Source organism: Echeneis naucrates, chromosome 1 (assembly GCF_900963305.1).
Source record: "Echeneis naucrates chromosome 1, fEcheNa1.1, whole genome shotgun sequence".
In the NCBI taxonomy this organism is placed as follows: domain Eukaryota; kingdom Metazoa; phylum Chordata; class Actinopteri; order Carangiformes; family Echeneidae; genus Echeneis; species Echeneis naucrates.
The window spans coordinates 3,369,214-3,392,867 of record NC_042511.1 but is presented as its reverse complement, the minus strand read 5'-3'; the positions used below and the strand labels follow the sequence as shown (position 1 = coordinate 3,392,867).

General features: G+C 43.1%; 2 protein-coding genes across 2 annotated transcripts; both read right to left on the bottom strand.

Moving 5' to 3' along the window:
- Positions 1 to 478: 478 nt before the first annotated feature.
- LOC115042498 (bromodomain-containing protein 4-like) lies at positions 479 to 13,438 on the bottom strand. The gene is made up of 22 exons (XM_029500766.1): positions 13,373 to 13,438; positions 11,137 to 11,294; positions 9,296 to 9,533; positions 9,102 to 9,194; positions 8,287 to 8,424; positions 8,015 to 8,147; positions 7,338 to 7,651; positions 6,877 to 7,248; positions 5,876 to 6,004; positions 5,407 to 5,628; positions 5,009 to 5,232; positions 4,822 to 4,922; positions 4,474 to 4,731; positions 4,244 to 4,342; positions 3,741 to 4,151; positions 2,766 to 3,380; positions 2,342 to 2,442; positions 2,122 to 2,242; positions 1,794 to 1,927; positions 1,476 to 1,660; positions 1,030 to 1,273; positions 479 to 914 (listed from the first exon to the last, which is right to left on the bottom strand). The coding sequence occupies exons 3-22, from the start codon at positions 9,419 to 9,421 to the stop codon at positions 846 to 848; spliced, it is 4,089 nt and encodes a 1,362-aa protein (XP_029356626.1). The 5' UTR covers positions 9,422 to 9,533; positions 11,137 to 11,294; positions 13,373 to 13,438; the 3' UTR covers positions 479 to 845.
- Positions 13,439 to 14,744: 1,306 nt separating this feature from the next.
- Positions 14,745 to 23,110, bottom strand: akap8l (A kinase (PRKA) anchor protein 8-like). Its single transcript, XM_029511806.1, has 13 exons — positions 23,011 to 23,110; positions 22,264 to 22,302; positions 21,769 to 22,003; positions 19,799 to 20,399; positions 19,100 to 19,214; positions 18,965 to 19,014; positions 18,570 to 18,600; positions 18,344 to 18,449; positions 17,888 to 18,029; positions 17,396 to 17,501; positions 16,690 to 16,820; positions 16,435 to 16,530; positions 14,745 to 16,025 (listed from the first exon to the last, which is right to left on the bottom strand). Exons 1-13 carry the CDS (start codon positions 23,033 to 23,035, stop codon positions 15,585 to 15,587), a joined length of 2,118 nt encoding a protein of 705 aa, XP_029367666.1. The 5' UTR covers positions 23,036 to 23,110; the 3' UTR covers positions 14,745 to 15,584.
- Positions 23,111 to 23,654: the final 544 nt, after the last annotated feature.

Genomic DNA, 23,654 nt, shown 5'->3' with positions numbered 1-23,654 from the left:
TTCAAAATGCCATCGTTCCTTCCTCGTCGCATTTGTACACACGTGCGGCCCGAATGTTGTCGAAAAAACCTCCAGCTCTTCCGCTCACAACCGAGGAGGGAGCAGAGGTGCGAGGCGATTTGGGGGGGGGGCGGGGGGAGGCTTAGAAAAGTGTGCGACTGCGGCCAGAGCCATTTTCCTTTTTTACTCCACGTTTCTCACGTCCTGAGATAACAACAGACTCTCAGACGAGAAGACAAACTCGACCCCGCCAGCCCCCCCCCCACTCCCTCACAGTTAAAATTCAAACTTAAAATAAAACCATAGAGACAACACTGGGAGAGAAGAAGGGAAGAAAAAAGCCAGGAAAAGTGATCTGTCCATTTGTAAATTTGTTCACCTGTTCCTTTCAAACCTCCTTTCCTCCTTCTCAGACAGAGAATGAATTTTCTGTAATTTTCACTTAAATTAAATCTTATTCATCACCATCATCATAATATTTTTTTTTTTTTAATGTAAAAGTCCCCCTTTCTTTTCTGTTTTTCTTATTTTCCTTGATGGAAGTGAGCGTCTGATTTTTTTTTCAGTGTTTCTGATCTGTCATGATTGAGAACCTACGACCATAAAACACCAAGCCAGACGGCAAAACGCATGTGAGGTTGGAGGAGGGTTGCTTCGTTGCACGTCCACCACCACCCCACGCTCAATCACATGACACAAGGCAGCTGCTACTGAGAGAAGGGGACGTTACTAATAAGTGTGAGTGCGTATTTGCATTTTTCATGAGCATCGACGATGTGTATCAGAGCATTGTCGTCTATGTGCATTGTGTACATTTTTATTTTTTTTTTATGTGTCCATGCCGCTCAGAACAGGTTCTCTTCAAAAATAGCCATCAGGTCGCTCTGGAAGTTGATATCAATGGTGTCGGCCATCTGAGAGGAGATCGGAAAAAAAAAAAAAAAAAAAAAAGTAAAAAGAAGAAGAAAAATTAAAAAAGGGCATTTTAGGCCGATTGATTTTTTTTTCTATTTTTTTTTTCGCTCTTACCGCCTCTCTCCTGCGCCTCTCCTGCTCGCGCCGCCGTGCAATCTCCCTCTGCTGGTCAGGAGTGTTTTGTGCGGCTGAGGCAGACGGGGGTGGGGCTTGTGGCTGTGTGGGTGGAGCCTGCGGAGAGTGAGTTGGTGGAGTAGAAGCTGGAGGCGTGGGAGCGAGTGGCGACTGCTGCTCCTGGCGACGGCGGGCATCCTCTTGTGCTCTGCGAGCTTGCTCCATCGTGTCCTCGTCGTCACGTCTACATTATTTAAAGAAACGAGCAAAAAAAGAAAACAAAAAACGTTTTTTTTAATGAAACTTAACGAGAACCCAACCAATACAGGGAATTCAGACCATGTCGAGATTAATTTGCTGAATTTTTCGGCACTTAAAGTTTTAAAACACTAAGACATGCTCTGCCATTTCCTGCTCTGATCCTTCGCCATCGTCCTCCAGCCTACCGCAGCTTTTCCTGCTCTCTCCGGGCTTGCTCAGCCTTCAGCTGACGCTCTCTCTCTTCTTTCTCCCTCGCGGCCCGTCTGAACTGCTCGAAGCTGTCGCTGGAGGAGCGAACGGCAGAGGCCGGCGTGGACTGGGACCGCTGAGCCAGGCTGGCCCAAGAACCCATGTTCTTCAGCTTCACATCCTGCGAAGAGGAGGAGGGAAAAGAAAAAAACATAAAGAGGGATGGGAAAGGAAGTACGACAGACGAACCAGGTGATTCCCGACTGTAATACGGCTCATGACATTAAACTCTCATCTCTCACACTCAAACACACCTGTGTCTTCTTCGGAGCGATGGGTGTTTTGGGTTCCTGCTTGATTTTGATGTCTTGCTGGGAGCACGGTGGTGCTGGTGAGTCCAGGAGGCGAGAACCAGGGCGAGAACCATCCAATGGCTTCACATCTATTCCTGAGGAAGACATCAGGTGCTGATTTATATATATACCTGTACACCTTACCACAGTGGACGGAGACTCATGAGCACTGAGACGTCTAACTAGCTGTAGGTAAATTTGGAAAGAAACTAAAGATCTTTCTGTTTTTAGAGGAATGACTGTAGGTCACTTTTTCTTTTTCTTTTTTTAGATTCTAAGGGTGACTCACTGTGTTTGGTGTCAGGTTTGTGTGTGTCCTGACGCATAGTGGGGCTGAAGGGTGAGGGCGGCAGAACCGGCGACTGGGAGGGCTTCTCCTCTTTGATCCCCACCAGGTTGGGCCGCTGCTCCTACACAAAGACAAATGCATGCAGCTCTGTTAGCAAGAACTGAAACGTGGCTTTTTCAGCATTAAAATGTATCCCTTTCCATTTTAACACGTCACTCACAAGTTTCTTGATCTGTGGGGGCGACTGCCGTCCCATTGGATGGAACTGAGGCATCTGAGGAGAGTGCATCATCAGGGGAGAGGAGCTCTCACGCAGGCAACCTGAACAACGATGCAGCACTTTACCATTTAATTCAATGCCTGATTGAACCAAACGTCGCAGTGATGTGACATCTACAAAAATGGTTTTCAAATGCTGCAGGTTCTCATAGAATGAGTCAAGTGCAATTTCTGCCCCATGTGTTGCTTCAATAAGAGCAACGCTGCCTAACAGAAGCCTCTTTAGCTGACCATACACCTCTTATGTAGTTTGAGAGGAGGCTAAATAGCACGACAACATGGCCTAACACAGGTATGACAGACACACACACAGCCTCTCAATTTGGGAACCACTGATTTGACTTGAGGGTAATTCTGTGTCTCACCTGTTGAAAAAGGCTCTACTTTAATTTGCGGTGACGGCTGCTGCTGATGTTGCTGCTGCATCTGTTGTACCTTCTGCTGCAGGGCCACTCCCTTCTGCTGCTGTGGCGCTGACGTGTGCGTGTGTGGGAATGGCTGCTGCATGAGCGTGTGGCCAGAGCTGTGTCTCTGTGTCAGGGCGGGGGCGGCTGTTGCCATGGCCTGCGTGTGCATCGACTGCACGGGCTGGGAAGTGGCCTGCACAGGTGAATGCGTGTGGGCAAGAATTGGCTGGGTCTGCATGATGGGCCGAGCCTGCAGCGACTGCAGGAAGGTGTGCACCTGGCTGAGGGGCGGGGTTTCAGAACTGGTGGGCGTTGGCTCTTCGTCGTCCTCTAGCAAGGCCTGAGGTGGTTGTGCAGAGAGGGTACCCAAGATGCCGTGTGACGGGGGTGAAGGGACGCGAGGGCGAGGAGCCGGTTGGGGAAGTGTGAGGGGGAGCAGGGGCTGAACCTGGGGTGAGGGGGATGGGGGTAGGGTGGGGAGCGAGGAGGGGGGAGGCTGAACAGGTTTGGGGGGAAGCGGTGCTGCCCGGTTGCTGGGTCTTGATGGCTGCTGGGGAAGAGCACTATGGATCGCTGTAAAGAGAGAAGAGATGATGGAAAAAGAGCGGAAAACATTTGTAAGAGACAAGAAAAAAAAAATTCAAGACACAAACATCTTCATGAAGACTTAAAGCCGCTAGTCTGTTTCTTTACACTAAAGTTTTACCTCCATAACGTCCCTGTCCAGTATTTAGATCTTTCTGAGATGAACCAAGCAAGTGAACGGTTACTTCTACTTAAGAATAATAAATAATAAATTCAGTGTTGACTGATGTGTCAACAGAGACCAGAATATTTATTTGTATAAAAAAATAAATATAATAATTATTGAGTGCAGCCTGAAAAGCATTCATATTGACACATTTGTGACCATCTTGAGAATAAACCACATACCGGGTGAAGGTATGATGGGATGTTGGTTGAGGAAGGGGTGCGTCTCGGTGGGTGTCTGGCTGCTGGGTGCGTTTGTGTTGAGGAGACCAGACGTGACGGGTGCAGCAGTAGTAATGGTTGGATACGGCTCTGTGTTTGACTGTGTCAGGTGTGGATTCATGAAGTGGGCCAGAGGATCAAATCCTGAGGTCAACAGCTGTGTGTCCAGAGATGGAACAGAGACAGACACTGGGACTGGGACTGGGACAGGGACAGGGACAGAGGGAGGGGGGACAAATGGTGGTTTGGACTGGACGACTTGAGGCAGAGGCTGTGGAGGGACGGGGCCAACTCCACTACTGAGGACCTGGTGGTGTGGTCTCTTGGTGTCTTTGTTATTTGAGCTTTTCTTCTGTTGTTTGGGAACCAGCCCTGATGGAAGACGATACATTTGATGGGATTAATAAAAATAATGACGGTAGGACAGCGCACATCCTGTCAGTTAAATATCACGTGTTCATTACCATTCTCAGAGTCTTCACTATCAGAGGAGTCGCTGCTGCCTGAAGATGAAGATCCCGTCTTCATCTTTGCCATATTTGTCATTTCTAGAGGCTTCTCTACTGCAACAGAACAAATCCACGACAATCAGAAACTGACAGACTGATAACTAAGTTATGAAACAATAATTGAGCAGCATTTGATTATGAGTGGTTGAACGAGTTTTACATGAGAGACTGTTATGACGAGCTACCTGATGGTTTTTTCTTCTTCCTGAGGCAGCTGGAGACATATTTCTCCAGCTCTCTCAGCGTGGAAGGTTTCAGCGTCTCGAAGTCAATCTCGATCTCGTCCGGGTTGGAGTTCTTTAGCGAAGGCTCCCGGGTTTGGATTATGTGCACGACACGGCCCAGTTTGTCGCCAGGCAACTTGTTGATGTCCAGGCTCAGCTGCCGCTTCTCCTCGTACGTCATCGGCTTGCATCGCTCGGAGGACACGCCCCCGAATAGATCTGGAGAGGAGAGCGTGGCGGCAGGTTGATGGAGGGGTATTTTGAAAGGCACACAATTATGTTGAACATACAGATCTGTCAGGCACATACCTAAATCATCCTCTGCTTCAAGAGAGGCTGAGGGGACGAGAGGGGTTGGCCCAGGTGGAGGAGGTGCAGCCGGGCGGCTGTTTTTAACTCCTTCTTTCTTACTGTGATTTGACAAATGATGTGATTAGCTCCAGTCACTGCAGCTACAACAACATCACACATCTCATTATATATCTGCGAAACCCACCCGGGCTTTTTCCTGTCCTTCTTCATGACGATTGAGTCCTTGCTGCTCTTATTTTTCTTCGGCACCTGAAGCATCGCAGATGGAGGGGTGTCTACAGTTTCCTCTGCTCCCATCTTCTTCTTGTGCTTTTCTTTTTTCTTCTCCTTCTTCTCCCTCTCTTTCTTTTTGGGCTTGCTGGCCTGAGGCTGGGAGAGCGCAGCCAGCTGCTCGTGGACAGCTTTGAGCTAGAGGACACAGACACGCACAGTTGTGGTCTTAAGGAGACGAAAAGACACCGTCTGCGCCATTGTTTCTCCATGTTTCAGCAATTACCCACATTCGGTAAAGCTGTTCTGCGTGGCCCACCCACCTGTTGTGTCTCATAAGCCTCCCTCCCCCTTCATTTTCCATCCTCTAACCTGTTCCTGTAACTCAGCCAATCGCTGTTGCCTTTCTTGTTCTGAGTCTCCTCCTGAGGACTCCGATTCGGAGGTACTGGAACTGTCGTCTTCCGAGACAGCAGAAGGAGGCGGGGCTTGTCGAGTGGAGGGGGCAGGGTGGAGGGCCGATGACGGGGTGGGAACAGGGGTTGGCTCCTCTGGCTCATCGGGCATTTTGGCAAAACGCATCTCAAACACGTCCTATTGGAAGGGACAAGGGCAGGAGAAACCGTAAAGCTAAAACTTTGAAATCCTTTTTTGAAACAAACAAGCAAACAATGTTTGCGAACATCACAACAAGCATCACAATGGATGTTGCTGCTTCCTTTATGAGAAGGATTGTCCTCAGATATTAGATCCTGGCTACAGGAATTCTGATACCAGAATTACTTTTGGTCATGTGGTAATTAAGACAGATTTCACAGTAGACGGGAGATGTGTTCCTCACCTGTAATTTGCGTGCCATAGCGACCACATCGTGGTCTGGAGGATTGTACTTGTAACAGTTGGAGAACATCAACCTCACATCTGCTGCAAATTCTTGAGCATCTCTGTACTGTCTGTTGTCCAGCTTTTTCTGAAAGTCATAAAAAAGGAAACAGACACCAGAGACACACACACAAAAACAATGAAGTTTCCAAGTTATCCAAACTGAGCCTGATTTACAAGTTCTGAGTACTGTTCTTTCTTTCTTTTTTAAGAAGTAAAAGAAATACAACACTGGACAGTTAAAGTGAAACCAAATGTGAAACAATCTATAAAGTAGTGAAAGATAACTTCAAGTGGCACAGAATTTAAGTTCTACTGTCATTTACCTGATTTCAATCCTTTTTTCATCAGTAATTTTAGGTCATGTTTCTAAGGAGCAAAACAAACAATCTACATGTAAAAAAAACCCTATTTAGGCCTCTGTATCCCAACTAAAATAAAAACTTGAGTGTTATAGGTACAAAGGATTTTGTTGCATTTAGGGATAAAAGTAATAAGCACTGTCGTCAGGTTTGAGTAAATTACAACATTCACTTCTGTGCTTTGCTGTGTCTGTGTCTGTGTGTGTGTGTGTGTGTGTGTGTGTGTGTGTGTGTGTGTGTGTGTGTGTGTGTGTGTGTGTGTGTGTCTCAACCCTTCTGATAAACAATCACCAACACACACACAGCAGCGTAACAAAGGCTAAAATGATCACTCTGCATTGTTTCTGGATTATAAGAAATACGTTTTCATCTACTAATCACTGGAATTATACGAAGAATGCTGAACCAGTTGCTCTGAACTTGATGGAGGGATTGAGTATTCACGCTTGGGGCAGATCTGGCTCAGTTACAGCGATTTTAAATTTGAAGTCTGGCAGATGTTGCTTGCCATTGGCCTTGGTGGAAGTCAGCTCTTGTAGTAATATTAAGTTGTCATATATAATATAACATACTGATCAGCAATTCAATATAAAATCACCTTGATGGTGCTGAGATCCATCGGGTGCTTGATGATGTCATGGTAGTCGTGGAGGCCAAGAGTTTTTACGTCAACAGGTTTGTAGAAAGGCCAGGCGTATGACACGTGTTTCCTGGACAGCATCTCTTTAACGAGACGTGCACAGAAACGCAACTGATCTTGACGTTTCGGCGTTCCCATCCCGCCAGTCTCCAAACCAGCACCCAGGTGATGCTGAGAGTCTGGCTGCGATGCGTCTCGTTTGGGTTGCTTTGACGGGCGACTGCTGTCTCGGCGCGGCCGAGCATCAGCAGAGGCGGGAGATGATTCACTGAGCTGGTCGTTGGCTGTGGGTGTGGTCGTGTCTGCTTTCCTCTTCTGGCTCTTCCTCTGCTGTTGAAGCATTAGTTATAAGAAAGTGAGATCAGATCTGCTAGTAAATTATACGGCACTTCATAGTTCATACTCCTCCATCTCCTTACCTTAATGAGGGCGGGAGCGCTCTGCAGCATCGGAGCAGGATGGAGGCCTGGGTGTGTTGGGGGAACAGAGGTCATGGTTTGGACAAGGACATCTGGAGTTGAGAGGGGGAATGGTGGTCCCAGGTGGTGGGATGGGGGTGTAGGAGGCACACGTGGGAGAGGCTGAGGCTGGGAAAGGGGCAGAGTTGGAGCACCTGGAGGGGTGGGTGCAGGATGGGTGTGCGGGGTGGTTGATGGAGATGAAAAGCCTTGTGTATGTGGGGTGGTAGAGGGGGACGACGAGTCTTGGCCTGATTCTGATTTAATGATCAGACCTGGAGAAGAGATCAGAGAAGATAAATCAAAGACAAAAACAGACTGTTCGGGCTATGACACTCTTCAAAGCTGTTAGACAGTTTAACCACTGTACAGGATGTGCCAGACGAGTCCCTAAGTGCTTCACTCAACAATATAGTTTCAGTGCAAGGTGTGGTCAAAGAAGAGAGGGAAACAATACAGAAAAAAGTGAAGACTGTAGATACAAGCTTAGCTGGTTGGATTACTCTACATCACTGTCATTTACTCACGGGAACTCCTTATTTAAATTGAGCAACAATGCACACAAACACAATGAGAGACGCATGATTAAGCTCTAGCGGCTGACATGGTTAACTCCATGTTACATCCTATACTCATACCCGTCTCCCGTCTGCCCCCACGGCGCCCCTTGGTGACCACAGCAATCTCTGTCTCCTCCTGTGGAATCTCCCTGATCTTGGTTAGAAATAGCTTTTCCAAGGCCTCTGCCATTAGGACAATATCATCCCCTGGCTGGACAAACAAGCAAACAAGCATGCTTAGAAGCTTGTCATACAGAGGCCTCTTTATATTGAATGATAAAGTTCTGTAGGATAAACTGCATGTTACAGGATTTCTGTCACGTGTGATCAGAATCCCTGATGTGTCTGACCTTGTTGTAGATGTAGCAGTTAGTGAACATTGTGTTGAAGTCTTGGATGCACTCCTGAGCGTTCCAGTAGTAGTTGTTCTCCAGGCGTTTTTTTATTGTGCCCATGTCCATAGGAGTCTTGATGATCTTGTAGTAGTCCTTGATGGAGAGCGCATGGAGAGTATTAAATTAGCATCTTGCCTGGAAGAAAAGTATATCTTCTTTCTTTAATTCAAAACAAAAAGCTGCCTCAGTGCAAAGGTAAATCCACCTAATTATTTGTCAGCTGTAATGTGTCTGCAGGCTCCTGCATTAATAGAACCCCAGAGCACAGTGTACCTCATTATTCAAGCAAAATGCCTTGTTGTTGTTCTTTGTTTTTCATTAGAGCTGAGCGTTTCATTGTTTTTTTTAATGATTAATCAATTGAGAAAAATATTCATCAGATTTCATTGCATTCATAATGAAGTAAGAGGTGAATATGTTTATTTGGAACAATAACTTTTTTCTGAATCATATTATCTACCTGAGGCCAAGATTGAAGATTCTATCGCACATTGTTTTCTTGTTGACAACTAGAAAACCACAGAGGAAGAAATGTTTCCAATTAAGAGAAGAGGGAAAGTCATTTATCCGAGTGCAAGGCTGTCTGCCTTGGTATTCCAAAATTCCAGCAGCAAACAGGACAGGGAAACATTCTGCTGCTGTGTGGCTAGTCCACCTGCACTGCTGTGAATCACTTTGCATACAGAATAAATTAGGCAGCTGTTATAATGCTGTCTGTGAACTTTGGACTATATCACACACATGCAAACAGACAAACACACAGAACTCACAGGCAAATTGAGTTTTGTTGCATCTACAGGAGCTCGAAAGGGCCATGAAAACTGGTGCTTCCATAACGCCTTCAACACCACTTTAAGCAGGTACTGAAAAAAAAAAGGAACAAAAATCATTATAATAGCAAAAATTAAAGATTAAACCACTTAAAGAGCACTGATTGGTTGAAAATGCAAAGACATGTCTTCACCTGTAGCTGGTTGGTCTGTCGTTTGGGTCTGCTGGGGTTCAATATTTCAGGTGGTGGAGGGTTGAAGGGTGGTGGTGGGGCAGAGGGAGGGTTCTGGCTGCTGCCCGCCTCCAGTCCGTCCCCCATCGCAGTGGTGGGTTGCAGTGGCTGAGCAGACAGTTTAGGCAGACTGGACCTGGCAGGGGCAGGCAGGACTGGGGGGACCCCCCTCAGGCCATTACACTCCTCACTCGACTCTCTGGGAAAGATGATCAGCAAAAAAGCATCATTACATCATCCTGTTTTTGGTTGAAACCAACTCTGACTCAACATCCTCTGGGACACAGAGCATTGTCGCTATCACTTAATATCAAGCATTTCACTTTCCTCAAATATCTGTGTCACTGCCAGACACCAGTTTCTGCCTGTTGATTTACAGCCTCCACTTCAAAGGCAAGAAGAAGACAACTTGGCAAAAGAAGTGCATATTATCTAATTTTCTCCACTGCAGATGAAACGGAAAGCTATTACATGTATGTATTAGATAATGCCATAGAGATTCTGCTGTTCGATTTTAAGCTCTAATAATAAATATGTACTTGTGACTTCACATCAAATAAAAAAAAAAAGGAACTGAGAATCTACAGCATTTCAGGCCCATCCAGTAGAAGTGGAACTTGAAAATATAAAAAAATACCACACATTTCTTCACCAGCAGTGACACCGTCCACCATCAGGTGCAGCGTGAAGCTTTTAAAATGCTTTGACGCTCTCTGGATTCTGTTTCGCAGGAACTGGACTGCATGACATTCGCTCACTCAAGTTGCAAGCCTTGTATGAATCAGCTAAATGAAGCAGCAGTTCAGGTGATAACTGGATATGAATCCTTATCAAAAGTTAAAGGTAAAGAAAACCCTGTGTGCTCTGATTTGTCATGAATGGTGTTAATTTTGATGCGCTGTGGTACCTAACAGATAATATCATCACACAGCTATACTTCTGAAAAAAATCCATCCAACTCGATAATGGACAAATGTACAGAAAATAGTGATGTTCAACTTTAATAAAATATCCAACAGACTTATAATCGAAATATGGTGGAAAAGTAAAGTGGTATTGCTGCAAGTGAAAAGCACAGTGAAAATAAAGTTGGCTGAGCTATGTCCAGCTTTGTTTAAAACATTATCACAACTCATTTTATGCATGGATTTTCTTTGATGAAAAGCTGGAGACAGTTTATATCATTATTAAACTCAGATAATGCACAAACCATTAAAAAGGAAGAAATATTCAGCATGATAGCATGAGCAACAAATCCTCAGAGGTATCTAACAAACAGGTTGTTTTCCTCGAAAGACTTTGGCCTCATATAATGAAATTGGATACATGACAATGATTTTTTTTTTTTTACAAACACCATTTCGCATTCGAAAGTTATAACTTAAGATAAGATGTTCCTTTATTTGTCCCACAATGGGGAAATTTGCACTGTTCCAGCAGCAAGTGGACAGTTAATAGGCAAGCAGAATAAGAAAAGAATAATATGGACAGGATATAAGACTACAGTACAGTACAGTAGGATATAGTATGTACCACTGATGAGCTCAATATTTCTATTGTCAAGGCTTAAATCCAAGCAAAAATATGGTTGCCAGTGTGTTTTCCTTTGACTTCAGTTTCACATTGATATCTTTATTAAAATGATAATAATTAGTTTCTGTGTGGTGTAGTATATTAAATTACACCATCACTTACATGCGTTGCCAAATTAGCTGATTGACAGGAGTTTTTTTTTTTTTTTAAGGGCTGTGAATATGCTTTCAGAAATTTTCAGAAGCCTGACAATTTCTCTCGGGACTTACATGTTTGTCGCCGTGCAGCAGTGGCCTAACCCAAGTGTGTGATCATATCTCAGTTGGTGAGGTGGTGATTTCCAGAGCGGACACGGGAGGTTGGTCTTTGACACGCTGTGAGGGGGCAAGCAAACCACAACACACTGAAAGATGGCAGAGTTTCACACCTGAAAGAAAGTCACAGAAATGAAAGGACAAACCGATTAAACCACTATCACATGTGGGTTATTTCCATCTAACACCAAAACATACTGTCAGATTAAAAAAGGTGACCATGCTGTGTCATGAGCAGCCTTTATCAGAGCCCTTGACACAAGCCTGGGGAAAGTGGTGACATAAATGGCACAAAGAAATGTTGTAAATTTGACGACACTTTGATGTCATCTGCATCTCTTTTTATAACCAGACCATTTGTGGCTGCATCTTTTTTTGTTCATGTCTTAAATTGATCCACCTAAAGTTAGAGGCAGTTTAGGAAGACTAATGATTTTTAATTTAGTTTAGTTTTTTTTTGTTAATTAATTTTAGTAAATTAATTTCTTCTAATCTAAATTGCTCAAATGAACTGAGACGTACAATTACACAATACATTCAGTACAAGTTCCCAGCTCAAGACCAAACACTGATGTCTTAATAAAGGTTTCTGAGCTGTGATATCCTCCTATCGTAATTTCTGTTTTCCATTTTTACCCCTCAGTGACACGAGACCCTTTTGAATTTGTTTTTTTGCTTCTGCTGCCATCTTATGCCATCAAGTTTAATGCTAAAAAGGACCATGGGCACTCATGTACAGACCATATACTAAACCATATACTAAAAATTTACAGGGACTATTTTGATAGAGATATTTTGTAAGGACGTTATTCTGTGTATTCTCCTTTATTATTTTAAGGTGGAAAACTTTTCATTATATGAATAAGAATTTTGTTTTACAGAGTTTTGTTACTTAATATTATCATATTGAGACTCAAGGAAGCAAACAAGTATATTATTACTGCAATTCATTGGATGAATACAAACAATTCTGACCTTGAACATTGCCCTATCATGGGAAACCCTTTCACAGGGTCTGTCATAGTGTTTTTGAACCTTAGTGTAGCTTAAACACATAAATAACACAATTACAAACATTGTAAGAGAAATACTTTTTTTCTATAGACCCATAATTACGAAGTTTTAAAGAGACACCAAATCAAAAACAGGCAATAAATGCCCAGTTCTGTTGCCAACATGCTTTCAAACATTGATCTACACTATAAAAACTAGTATATGTAGCTATCCATGTGCACACATGTCATAATAAACCATGTCCATCAAGATTTAGAATCAGTATGTTACGGCACATTTTTCACCGATTTTAATTATGATTCATGAGTGGCATTATGTAGAGTATTTTAGAAGCCACTTTAAGTGAAAGAATAATGGGTGACAACGAGAAACTGAAGACGAATCTGACACCTGAATTATTTATTCTTCCAAATTTATCAGCCATTTTGCTAATTCGGATCACGCACGTCCTCGCGGTAACGTTAACCGAGGAAAGCGCAGAAACTAACGTGAGTGTCGTTGAAACGGCGCCGGTCAAATCACCACAAACATTTTCAGAAAACTTACAAATTCATTCCCTTGAACAAGTTTGCCGTCCTAAGCCTCGGTGTCGGCACATCACCACAAATGACAGCAAGTGACAGCTCCGCACGTAAACGTCCTTTCAGAATACAACTTGGAGAGGGGTTGGTATTCTCCAAATGACCTACGTCGCTTTTCTCGGCAGCTCCTGCGCCATCGTCCGTAAACTGCGCAGCCGAAAAGGACGTAACTTATGTCACGAATACGGCCTACGGGGCTACAAACAAACAGCCTTAGCTGGGCTAGCTAGCTAGCTAGCAATGGAGCCGACCTGCAGCTAACGTGCACACTGACAGCGCACGGCGTCCCGCGCCGCCGAAACCGCCTTAACACAAGCGCCGGGTGAAGAAGGACACAACTCCGGATATCCACGATGACGGTTAAAAAATCCGGCCGAGTTTAGAAGACCCAAATCCATCCATCCCCGTGTGCCCGAACCGGCGCAAGGCCTGCGGAGACAGCTCATGCTCCGCTCGCCGAGGCGCACAACTGACAGCGGGCGATATACGCCGCCGACGACCGTTGCAGGCGTTTCAGCGCATCCCCGGGTTCGTACGCCTTCGTGTGATGGCCCCCCTCCGTCCACGCAGCGGCTTAAAAACGCCATTTTTTTTACCTTCTTCAGTCGGTTGTCAGACGCTCGCAGACCTTCCTCGCCCCAAATCCAGAACAAACAGTCCCGTTTGACGTCAGTGACGTCAGACGCACGGGGTGGAGGGGAGGGGAGCGGGGCGGGCCGATCGTTTGTCAGGCGAAATGTCATCGAAGGCTCCGCCCCCCCGCCGACGTCTCCCCGGGCAACATCACGCAACACTTGGCAATAATTACAACAACACACAGGTTTGTTTGTTTGTTTGTTTTTATTAATATTCGTCAACAGAAAACTGTTTGTACACCATAAATACAAATAAATATTCATTCACTGCCTCTTACAGAGATACATTTTACCCAATAGACGTACACATTTACGCAGTTGCGGACTTATTTGTAATGTACTTGTGTAATCTACGTCCCTTTCGCTGTATTTTTTTTTTCTGTATTTCCGTTCCGTATATTTTATATAGTCCACTTATGTGCCCTGGATGTGTGTGTGTGTGTGTGTGTGTGTGTGTGTGTGTGTGTTTGTGTACTGCAGCTGCTGTCAACACAGTGAAATTCCCCACTTTGGCATAAATAAAGCCAAATCTAATCTAATCAAATAAAATTCTAATTAAAACAAAACAAAACATAACATTAAAGATTTAGGATGTCAGTTGCACAATAAACTGGACTTGTTACACATTAACATCACAATTCACCACAAAAATGTGGCACAAAGCCACCCATTGTCTTATTTTTTATTTTTATTATTATTCATTTGTTTTTTTTTTGCCTCAAAGAAAAATCTTTGTCGTGAGGTTCTCAATGGTTTAAATCATGCATGTAATGCTGCAAAACTGATTTACCAGTATTTAGTTATGAAGGACAGAAGAATGAGGTTAGTGGTAAATGTGAATCACTAACTACATAACTATTGTATGGAAGGGTTTGGTAGTCACTGTGCAAATTGCATATTTTGTACAGTAATTACACCCCCTACAGCAAACTGTAATCAGTTTTTGACCCGAGGTTAAGTATGTTTGATATGAGAAAAAGATTGACTGCTCTAGCACAAAACTTTATAGTACAATGTGTACTGGTATATCTACAAATTAACATACTTCTGGGTTGTAACTCAAACTTAAGTGACAATGCTCACTATTGCTTGTCATACAATAAATGGAAACAATGAACTACAAGAGATGTTTTATCAAGAGAACTTTTATTAAGTGCTACACTGAAACTGGAAAGAAACTAACCTCCCAGTTGAACTTAAATAATTCACATTTGTCATCCAACTAAGAAATGACTTCTTTTGCTCTTGTTTTTTGACAATCTTGCTTTAAATTCACAGCCCTTTATTAGGCAAATGACACTAAAATCTTTAATGCAAACCAGTGAAACAGTGATCTAGTCAACAAATTTATTTCTTATTCAGAGCAAAACAAAACAGTTTGGAGACAAGACTGATATTCATTCCAAATATCACAAAAGTTCGTCTGACAGTCATTTATGTCAGTCACCTCAGCTGTAGAAGAAAAAGCCCACCCTGATCTTTATACCAAAAGGTTGGGAAAAGTCATCCATTCTTTATAACTGCTGGCAACAGACAGAATGCTATGAGGTTTTGTCAACTTCGATTAGAACTTAATATCTCAACTTTTCAATACTCATGTTTCTTAACAAATTCTAGACAAATCTAAACGAAGAATATTTTCAACAAAAGGCACAAAAAAGTATGTGTGAAACAGTTTGACAGTCTTGGAAATACAGTCAACTTTTTTTCCTCCAGATTTTCTTCACATTTTTTCAATGAAGACTGATAAATCTAACCTGTGTTTTCATTTGGAGCTAGAGAAGGAGGATGGTTAGTGGGGTTAAGGTGGGAAATGAGGAAAACCGGGAGTCTGGTTTTCTTCAATCAAAAAAAAAAAAAAAAATAAAGTCTACCAACACTTTGAGGAACAACGGGTTGGCATACATAGAGCAGCAACTGTACCTCATCTTGTAATCCACCTATTTGCAAGAAAGTGAATAATATTTCCCAAGATGCAAAACTTTTCCTTCCAAAAACAACAACAAAACAAAAACAAAAAACTGACATACAAGTTATTGTAAGGTGAAAGATTTTAGGAGCAGGTATGCAATTCTTAATATGCCTGGTAATGAAATTGTGTTGAATGGGACAGTGGGGGTCACTGTATGGTCCAGAGAGACGTTTACGTGGCATCACACTGAGGGGGAAAAAGTCATTCAAGAGTCTTGTCTTCCTCCCCAATCTCTGCCTCCACTCCTTCATCCTCCTCTTCTTCCAGGTCACCATGTAATCCTTCTTCAGTCTCATCGTGCACCAAATATCCCTCCTCATCCTCTTCATCCTCAACTTCAAACCCTTCCTCCTCCTCCTCCTCCGGATTCCCGTGCTCCTCCCCTCCTTCCATTCTTAGCTCCTCTTCCATCTTTTCCTCAGCTGCTGCTGCTGCTGCTTCTGATACTGCTTCTGCTGCTGACTCTTCACCCTGAACTGTCTCTTGGCTGGTCTCTCCTTTGGCCTCTGGCTCATCTTTGACGGTTTCTGTCTCCGTCTGACCATCACCTATCTCAGTGGTTAACTCCATCTCTGACACGTCCATAACCATGGAGTCCTCTGGATCCTGGTCATCCTGGTTACCAATGAACGGGTTTTCACCCTGTCAAAAACAGAAACTTTATTAGATGTGTCTGCAGTGTCCCTGAAGTCTGACTCAAATCTCTCAAGTCTGCATGGTCTGTGGTGATGCGCATTGCAAAAACTTCAACAAGTCAAAGCACCCTACATTTAAAATTAAAAATACAATTCTTCTCAGATTTAGAACAAATAATACTCTATTTTGTTGCAAACGGTAGACTGCTTTCACTTGTACTACAGTTAAAAACGTGGTGACCACAAACTCTTATCCTTAACTATATTTGCATAGTAAGTAACACACAGGGAGCACAAATAAATCTGGTCCAAGTATTTATTTATTGTATTTATTTACAATACTTAAATACTGTATACACTCCAAAAAGTTTGCATTTGTATTACAAACTTGCATTGACACGTGATTCTGTACACACCTTGAGGTAACTCTCCAGCTTCTTGCCAATGAGTTTGTGGTTGAGGATACTGCGAGCAACTGACAGACTGGCCCTCTTGGACTGCTCCATCATACCCTTGAATATATATATATATATAATTAAAAAAAAAAAAATCAGGACAGTTCACAAAACATTTAAAGAAAAACAAAAACATTAATCGAACTCCATTAAAAATTTCACAATTTAGTATAGGAAATGAGTTTCCTGGAGGAAGGATGCGATGATCAGCCATACCTTCCGGTTGTAGTTGTGGTCAGGAGACTTGATGTGCTTCTGGATCAGATGGGGCTGCATGGGGATGAAGAGGTCACATGCTGCACAATGAGCTGCTTCCACTTTCCTCATGAAGTGCTCCAAACCAAGATCTACAAAGGTGAAAATGTCTGCATTCAGCAATCACTTAAACTTTTTGGGTCTTGGGAGAACAACACACACAGAAACGGGGTCTGAAATTACCACTCGCCACACATCAAAGGTAGATTTACTGTAAACATGTAGCCCTCAAAGTAAAATTTTTAAGGGGATGTAAGAATGTTCATTCAGTTTGCTAGTAATAGCCCGCCTAAATAAAAAAAAATAAAAAATAAAAATAAATAAATAAATAATAAAAAAAAAAAAACATACAAAAAGGCAAATAAGGGGGATTTCCCCCTCATTTTGAAAAATTAATTAACGACTTGGCTTAAAATTTTGCACTGACTTCCTTCGTATGGTTGTATTCAGCATAATACCATATGATGTTAATAAAACGGACTGACAGGAATGTGTATAACAAAAAAAAAAAAACAACAAAAAAAAAAACAATTTGTTATTATTTTGACAGGTGAAAAATGTGCTTGGGCAGTGGATTTTTTTTTTTTTTTTTTTTTTTTTTTTTACACCTACCAGCCACTTTGGCAAAAAGTTCATTTCAGACCCCGCACAGAAACAACCTACTTACCCCTGGTGAGGTCTTGCTCTTTGTACACCTGACAGATGGCAGCACTGTGGTTTTCCAGTTGGCTGACCCTCTGCTCTGTCTTTTTAAATTTGTTCTGCAAGTACTCCTACAAAGCCAAAGCCACAGAGTGTACACCCTGAGTTACTTCCCGTATTCACATGTGGCAGATAACATAACAGAGACTCCAGTCAAGTTAAACTTTGGTTATATTTAAAATAAGCAACTTCTGAGGCCTTCAAAGCGAAATCAGTACGTGTGTGTGTTTGTGGTTCCAGTCTTACTTTCAGAGTGAAACTGCGAGGTAAAACTTAGGACATGCCATCTGTTGCTTTTCACATCCATAACCAGACAACATGGAAAGTAACTATGTGCATTCGAATGGTGAGAAGGATGCAATTTGTAAAACTAGGATTTGGGTCAGTACCACCCCCTGTACTTATATATTTTGTGCCCAAAAGGTGTGAATGTCATGTATTGACAAATCTCAGTCACCTGTAGGAAGTCTGTTGTAGGCTTGGAGAGTTGGCTGGAAAGGAACTTAAAGTGGTCCTTGTGGAAGCGACTCTCTAGGTGGGTTTCCATTTCTTCCTTGTAAAACGAACGGAACTTACAGACGGAGCATGCAAACATCACCCTGAAAACAGAATTCAGAGTCTTAGTCCTAAAACCCACTAGAAATCGGTATAATCAGAATGAAAAGTAGGTGAAACCCAAGTGAGGAGGGATTTAAATTATGAGCAGTTATTTAAGGCATGGCTAGTAAAAACAATCATAGCAACAAAGTATTTCATAGACAAATTCATATCAACAAGGAAGTGATTAAATTAAGAATATATTTTTCTCAGTCTGGATGTATTGAGTTAAAGAGAAAGAGGAAGCCAGCGATAAAGGAGGTGGACATTGTAAATCCTAAAGCAGAGTTAAGGGTTATTTAGTCAGTTCTCTCACCTTTCTAGGAAGCCCCTTCTCTTCCTCATTTTTGGGTGCTTGTCCTGACCTTGGTTTGAGGTTTGCTTGCCCAGAGGCTTTTTCTTTTCCTCCTGCTTGGGTGCAGCTAACCATAAGCACAAGAGCAGAAGTTTTACATCACAAGATTAGCGTGAGCCCTTTTAATACAAGACAAGCATCTTATTTAGACAGAAAAAGACAACATAAAAAAAAATGTCTGGCTTACCTCCTTCCTCATCTTCAGCAGGTTTTGAATCCTGTAAAGAAAAGCATCCTGTTGTTTAGAAAGTCACCTATAACCTGTAACAGCTTTTATTTTTAATAATTACTTTAGCAAAACAATGTTTTTGGCTTGTAATCAGTCATTTTTTTTCTACCTTTGCCTCAGAACTGTCCAATACTCCAGTTTAGGAACACCCCTGTGATAAGTTGCCATAATCGACAGCTAATCTTGGCCACACTCAAAATCAGCATCATTCATCAAGCAGTTAATACAATTTGAAGAGACATGGCACTCTTCAATTAGATCAAGTGATTCAGAGGTTTTTTCATCTGGGAACATTAACACGTGCATGACGGGCCATTATCTGGAGAGGAAAAAGATCACCTGCAACCACTCACCTCAGCAGTAGTCTTTGGTTCACTGTCATCACCATTTTTCTCAGCTGGCTCTATAAAGCAATAGCACAAACATTAGATCAAGACAAAAATATATATGCCAGCTGCCGAACAGCACAAATTTATTTCAGGCGGTACCTTTGGTAGCCTCTGACTCTGCACTCTCTGTCTTGTTTATTTTCGACTCCGGCTCATCAGCTTCAGTGAGCGTCTGCTTTCTCTTTTTCTGGACGTCACGTTGTGGCTTCACCTGCTACAGTCAAAAAATTCAATTTGCACTCACATAACATTATACGGCAAAAAAAAAAAAAAAAAAGAGACTACAACTAGAACTCATTATGAACACATCAATGAATTCTAGATGCTAATGCTAGTCAAGACCAATTAGCAGGCTTGACATGTCTTCTTTAGACATTTCCTCATCAGGGTTGTTCGCCTTATGTTAAGACTACCCAGAATTGGGGCAAAAAACAAAAAACAACAAAAAAAACAAAATAAAATAAAAATAAAAAGTGAAATCAACAACGCAACAAGTAAAAAAGACAAAGAACTGGGCAGAGTGGGGAGTCACTTGCCTTTATTATACTAAAGCGCTGTTCCCTGAAGCATTTCTGACCACATTAAATGAAAGGTGGGCCCAGTTTCTATGACCAAGTAATGTGTAGTGTGTGTCGGGGGTTGTTTGGGACAAATTCCTTTAGAAGGCACATAGCGGGTACTTGCACTTAAGGCTGACTTGACTTGCCAGTTGGGTGAGGGAACAAAAAGGAGGGAATCAGAAAGGGCTTAACTTTTGCCCAGTGTCTGAGGAGGTCTTATTTGGCTGGAGGTACTTACTTTGTTGAGGGGTCTCTTGCGGCCTCGCTGGCGGCCAGCCCGTGGGCCCCCTCCAAAGTGCCTCCCAGGAAAGTCGTGAGGCCCTTGGTTGGAACCCTGGTGGAAGCCCCCACTCTCAGGGTACATGTGGTTGGACAGGAGGGATGGGAGCTTGCCTCTACCACCTCCTGGAGAGTGGCCGTGGTGGGATTGGCCACCACTACCAGCTCCCCGTCCACCGCCTAATGGAGCGGGATCAGACCTGCGGCTTCCAAACCGTCCTCCAGCTCCTCGACCCCCGGCACTTCCACCCCTTCTGGGGGAACGTCGGCCTGCTCCAGCCCATCCTCCACCTCCAGAACCTCCTCCCTGGCCACTGGTGAAGGACTCCCTCATAGTCTGTCGCATTTTAGCGACTCCATAGGAAGAGGAGGGGCTGTCAAAGCCTCCTCCTCCCCCTAGCCCCATTCCCCCTCCGAAGCCCGAGCCTCCTCGCTGACCCAACAGGAGATTGTCCCCACGGCCATCACCATAACCATAGCTACCGCCGCCAGATCTGTAGAGATCTCGGGAGGAGGTGAGGGCAGAGGAGCGTGAGTCGAATGACTCGTACTGGTCAAACCTGTGAGAGGGAGGGAGAGGATTGATAGAGAAAAGCAGAGAGCAAAGGAGGCAGGGAGGGCAGTCAGGTCTGGATTTCTCCACCTGCTATTGCTTTTCCTCCGTGGTCTCGCTTTCTCCTTTGGGTTTCTTGTCAGCCCCAGCTTTATTTCATTAACCGCATGAGATCAGAAATGAATGATCCAAAACAAGTTAACTTTCTGGCTGTGGTCTTTGTCATTTATCAATTTAGTTTTGTTTCATCCAACCACATTTCCTGTTGGAGATCAAACAGTATCCTGCAGACTAAGGGGATGCAGTTTCTTAAACCCAATTCCTTGTTCAAAGGATAGGCTGTGAATCTTTTAATAGGCATGAACATGGTCCATCAGAACCAGTGATGCCCTGAGACATGTGCGAGTGGTGAAATATCCTGGAAAGACTGGATTACAGTGATTACTCAAGAAGGGGGATGACATGTAAACTGGGTTTTTTCCAGGATAAAGGGCATTTTTTGGAAAAAACATCAGGCAAACCTTAATTACACATCTCAGCTTGACAAAGAAATATCAAGCTTTTCTTTGAGAGCTCATCACTTTCGTGCAACCTAAAGCCAGAACACAGGGTTAGGTCACATGGAGGATGAGAGGAGCAGAGTGTATATACAAGTAAACACAAAGTCAAGGCAAAAGCAATGTTGAAGGGTTGCTATGTCAAAATGGACTGGTTTCATGTGCAAGGATGTCAGTACGTTCCAAATTAAAAAAAAGTGGCCTCTAGTTGCACCTCCAATGAGGGGGCATGCGTTTTCACAACACCTATGGTTTTGAAGAATGACAACACTTCCCCCAGCAATCAGACAAACAACAACAACAACGCAAACGGGTAGCAATTGAAGCTTCCTCAGATGCTAAGGCATTCAAATGCAGCCTGTGAGCAAACCTCACCCTTTTCATCCCAAACAGGAATTGAGGCATACATAATTAACCCAAAGCTCAGTGTGAAGTGTAAATACCTGCAATACCAGGCTAAAACAGCTCAATTTCCCGGAGGAGCCTCACCGTTCTAGGACAGTAAAACTAATTCTGTAGCTACATTGACACTTCACAGAACTCAGTTCTACTCCAGGACACACACTAGAAGAAGGTTTTACTTTTGGATTACCAAAAGCATCAGAAGGCCTAAGCATCTTTTACACCAAACAGAAGTGTTAATCAAAACATTTACTGAAACCAATGGAATGCCACATTACGACACTATGTTATTAAACTTCACCCATTAAAGGGATTGGTGAGAGATTTAATGAATGGGTGTGTGGTAGCAATATAATGAATGAAGACCGTATGGATCCAAAAAAAAAAAAAAAAAAAAAACACCAAAAAAGCAAATACCTGTCATCCCGACCTCCTTTCATCCCGCCCTCCAACTGAGTGAGCATGTCTAAGCGCTGGTTAATCTTGGCAATTACGGCATCTGCATGTGTCCCTGTGGATGAGAGCAGGGACGCACCCAAGAGACCTCTCTTCATGTGGCCTCCTCCTGCTCCTCCGCCTCCTCCCCCATAGCCCCCAAGACCAGACATCGAGTCCTTATAACCTCCGCTATACATGTCAAAGCCACCAGAACCTAAAATAGTTAGGAAGGAGAGGCGGTAATGAAACAAATTGTCATTTAATCAAAATATAACTGATGGAAATGACCTATTCAGATGACTTAAACTAATGTCCCTCTCTCCTTGACTTTTTCATCCCTTCTTATTTTTAATTACATGTCTAAAACAGTTCGAACAGTAATGAGAATAAGCATTCATTTTTTTTAAAAACCCACACCAATGAAAAGGCCTACAGCAGGACACTGTGCAGGAGGATATTCACTGATTTCTGTACCTCTGTTGCCTGAGCCTCCACCTCCCCAGCTGGAGTAGCCTACAAGGGATGAAAGAAAACATGCAATTATACTGAGAGTTTAAAAAAAAAAAAAGATGGCAACTTCCCAAACACACCAATTCAACAACAACAAAAAAACCTGGCTGAGAGGATTTCACTGGTTTAGCTCCTGCAGTAGATTAGCCTCATTCTCGGTGAACAGCATTGTGGGCTGTAGATTAAAAATAACCTTTTCACCTATTTTCATCGAGGCGGCCATTTTAATAACCTCCATTTAAAGGTTTGTTGCTTTCTTTTGACTCCATCTTAACAGAAATAGCCAGCTACCACCAACAAACAGCGTAACCCGCCCCGCTCCGACAAGATCACGGGCCGTGCGACGCTGTTAGCATGTTAGCATGTAAACACTCCAGATACTGAACCGACGATCTTAGCTAGCCATGTTTCAACAAATGTTAAGACAACGAGCTCATTTTCTTTTTCTCAAAAAAAATATATATATTTTAACACAGATGCTACTACAACAGCAGGCCGATTAATCATTAATAGTAAGCTAACGCCTCTTGGTGCCGAGCTGCTGTGGCTGAAACTGTGAATAAGCTAACGGCTAACACGGCTGAGACGACGCCACTCCGAACTGCGGCTAACCGGAAAAAACTCTTTTCCAGCTGCCGCCACGGAAAAAAACGTCACGCACGCCGGTTTTCCGACGGTTTAATACGTGTCGACTGAGCGGCGGGTGTTTACCGGAACCGTAGCCTCTGCTGTCCATCGTGCCTCGGCGCGTTGCTCAGACAAAGCGGTCGACAGCAGCACAGACGGATCCAGCACAGGATCCTGAAAACCGGAAGGACGTACGACGTCAGTCCAGGCGTCATGACGTCACACGTACCTGCTGACGTAGGTGGTAATCGACTTTCCTATAAGATATATACAGTAGATTGATAGAGTAATTAATGAATTGATTGATTAATTAATAGATAGATAGATTAATTGATTGATGTACTTTATTGATCCCCGACGGGGACATTTTTCTGTTACAGCAGCCAGGTATCAGATTAACAGACGAACTGAACAACATAAAATAGAGCAAAGTATACAAACGTGCAAGCCAACAGAAAAAAATATATCAAAACATGTGTGTATGTTTTTGCTTTGAGCCAGTAATGTGCAATACTACTGGTACAAAAAACTAATTAAGCCGGGTAAAGAAAAATAAGAATAAAATGGAATGTATGACAACAAAAACAGCAAAAACAAGCAGCATTGGTAATGTACTTTGTTGCAGAGAAACCACAGCACGGAGGACCTATTTTTTGTATTTATTAACAAATCTAATTTAGTGAAATAAAAGCAAATCATAGTCGTGTGGTGGAGGCAGCTCAGCTATT

Coding starts and splice junctions, on each gene's coding strand:
- akap8l (XM_029511806.1), bottom strand. CDS start 23,035: ATGGACAGCAGAGGCTACGGTTCCG. Junction 20,400..21,768: donor AAAGGAGGTCGGGATGACAG/GTATTTGCTTTT, acceptor TCCCTCTCACAG/GTTTGACCAGTACGAGTCAT. Junction 19,215..19,798: donor GCAAGAGACCCCTCAACAAA/GTAAGTACCTCC, acceptor TTTTGACTGTAG/CAGGTGAAGCCACAACGTGA.
- LOC115042498 (XM_029500766.1), bottom strand. CDS start 9,421: ATGGGGGACGGACTGGAGGCGGGCAGCAGCCAGAACCCTCCCTCTGCC. Junction 8,425..9,101: donor CAACAAAACTCAATTTGCCT/GTGAGTTCTGTG, acceptor CTCTCCATCAAG/GACTACTACAAGATCATCAA. Junction 6,005..6,876: donor TGGATCTCAGCACCATCAAG/GTGATTTTATAT, acceptor TATGACTTTCAG/AAAAAGCTGGACAACAGACA.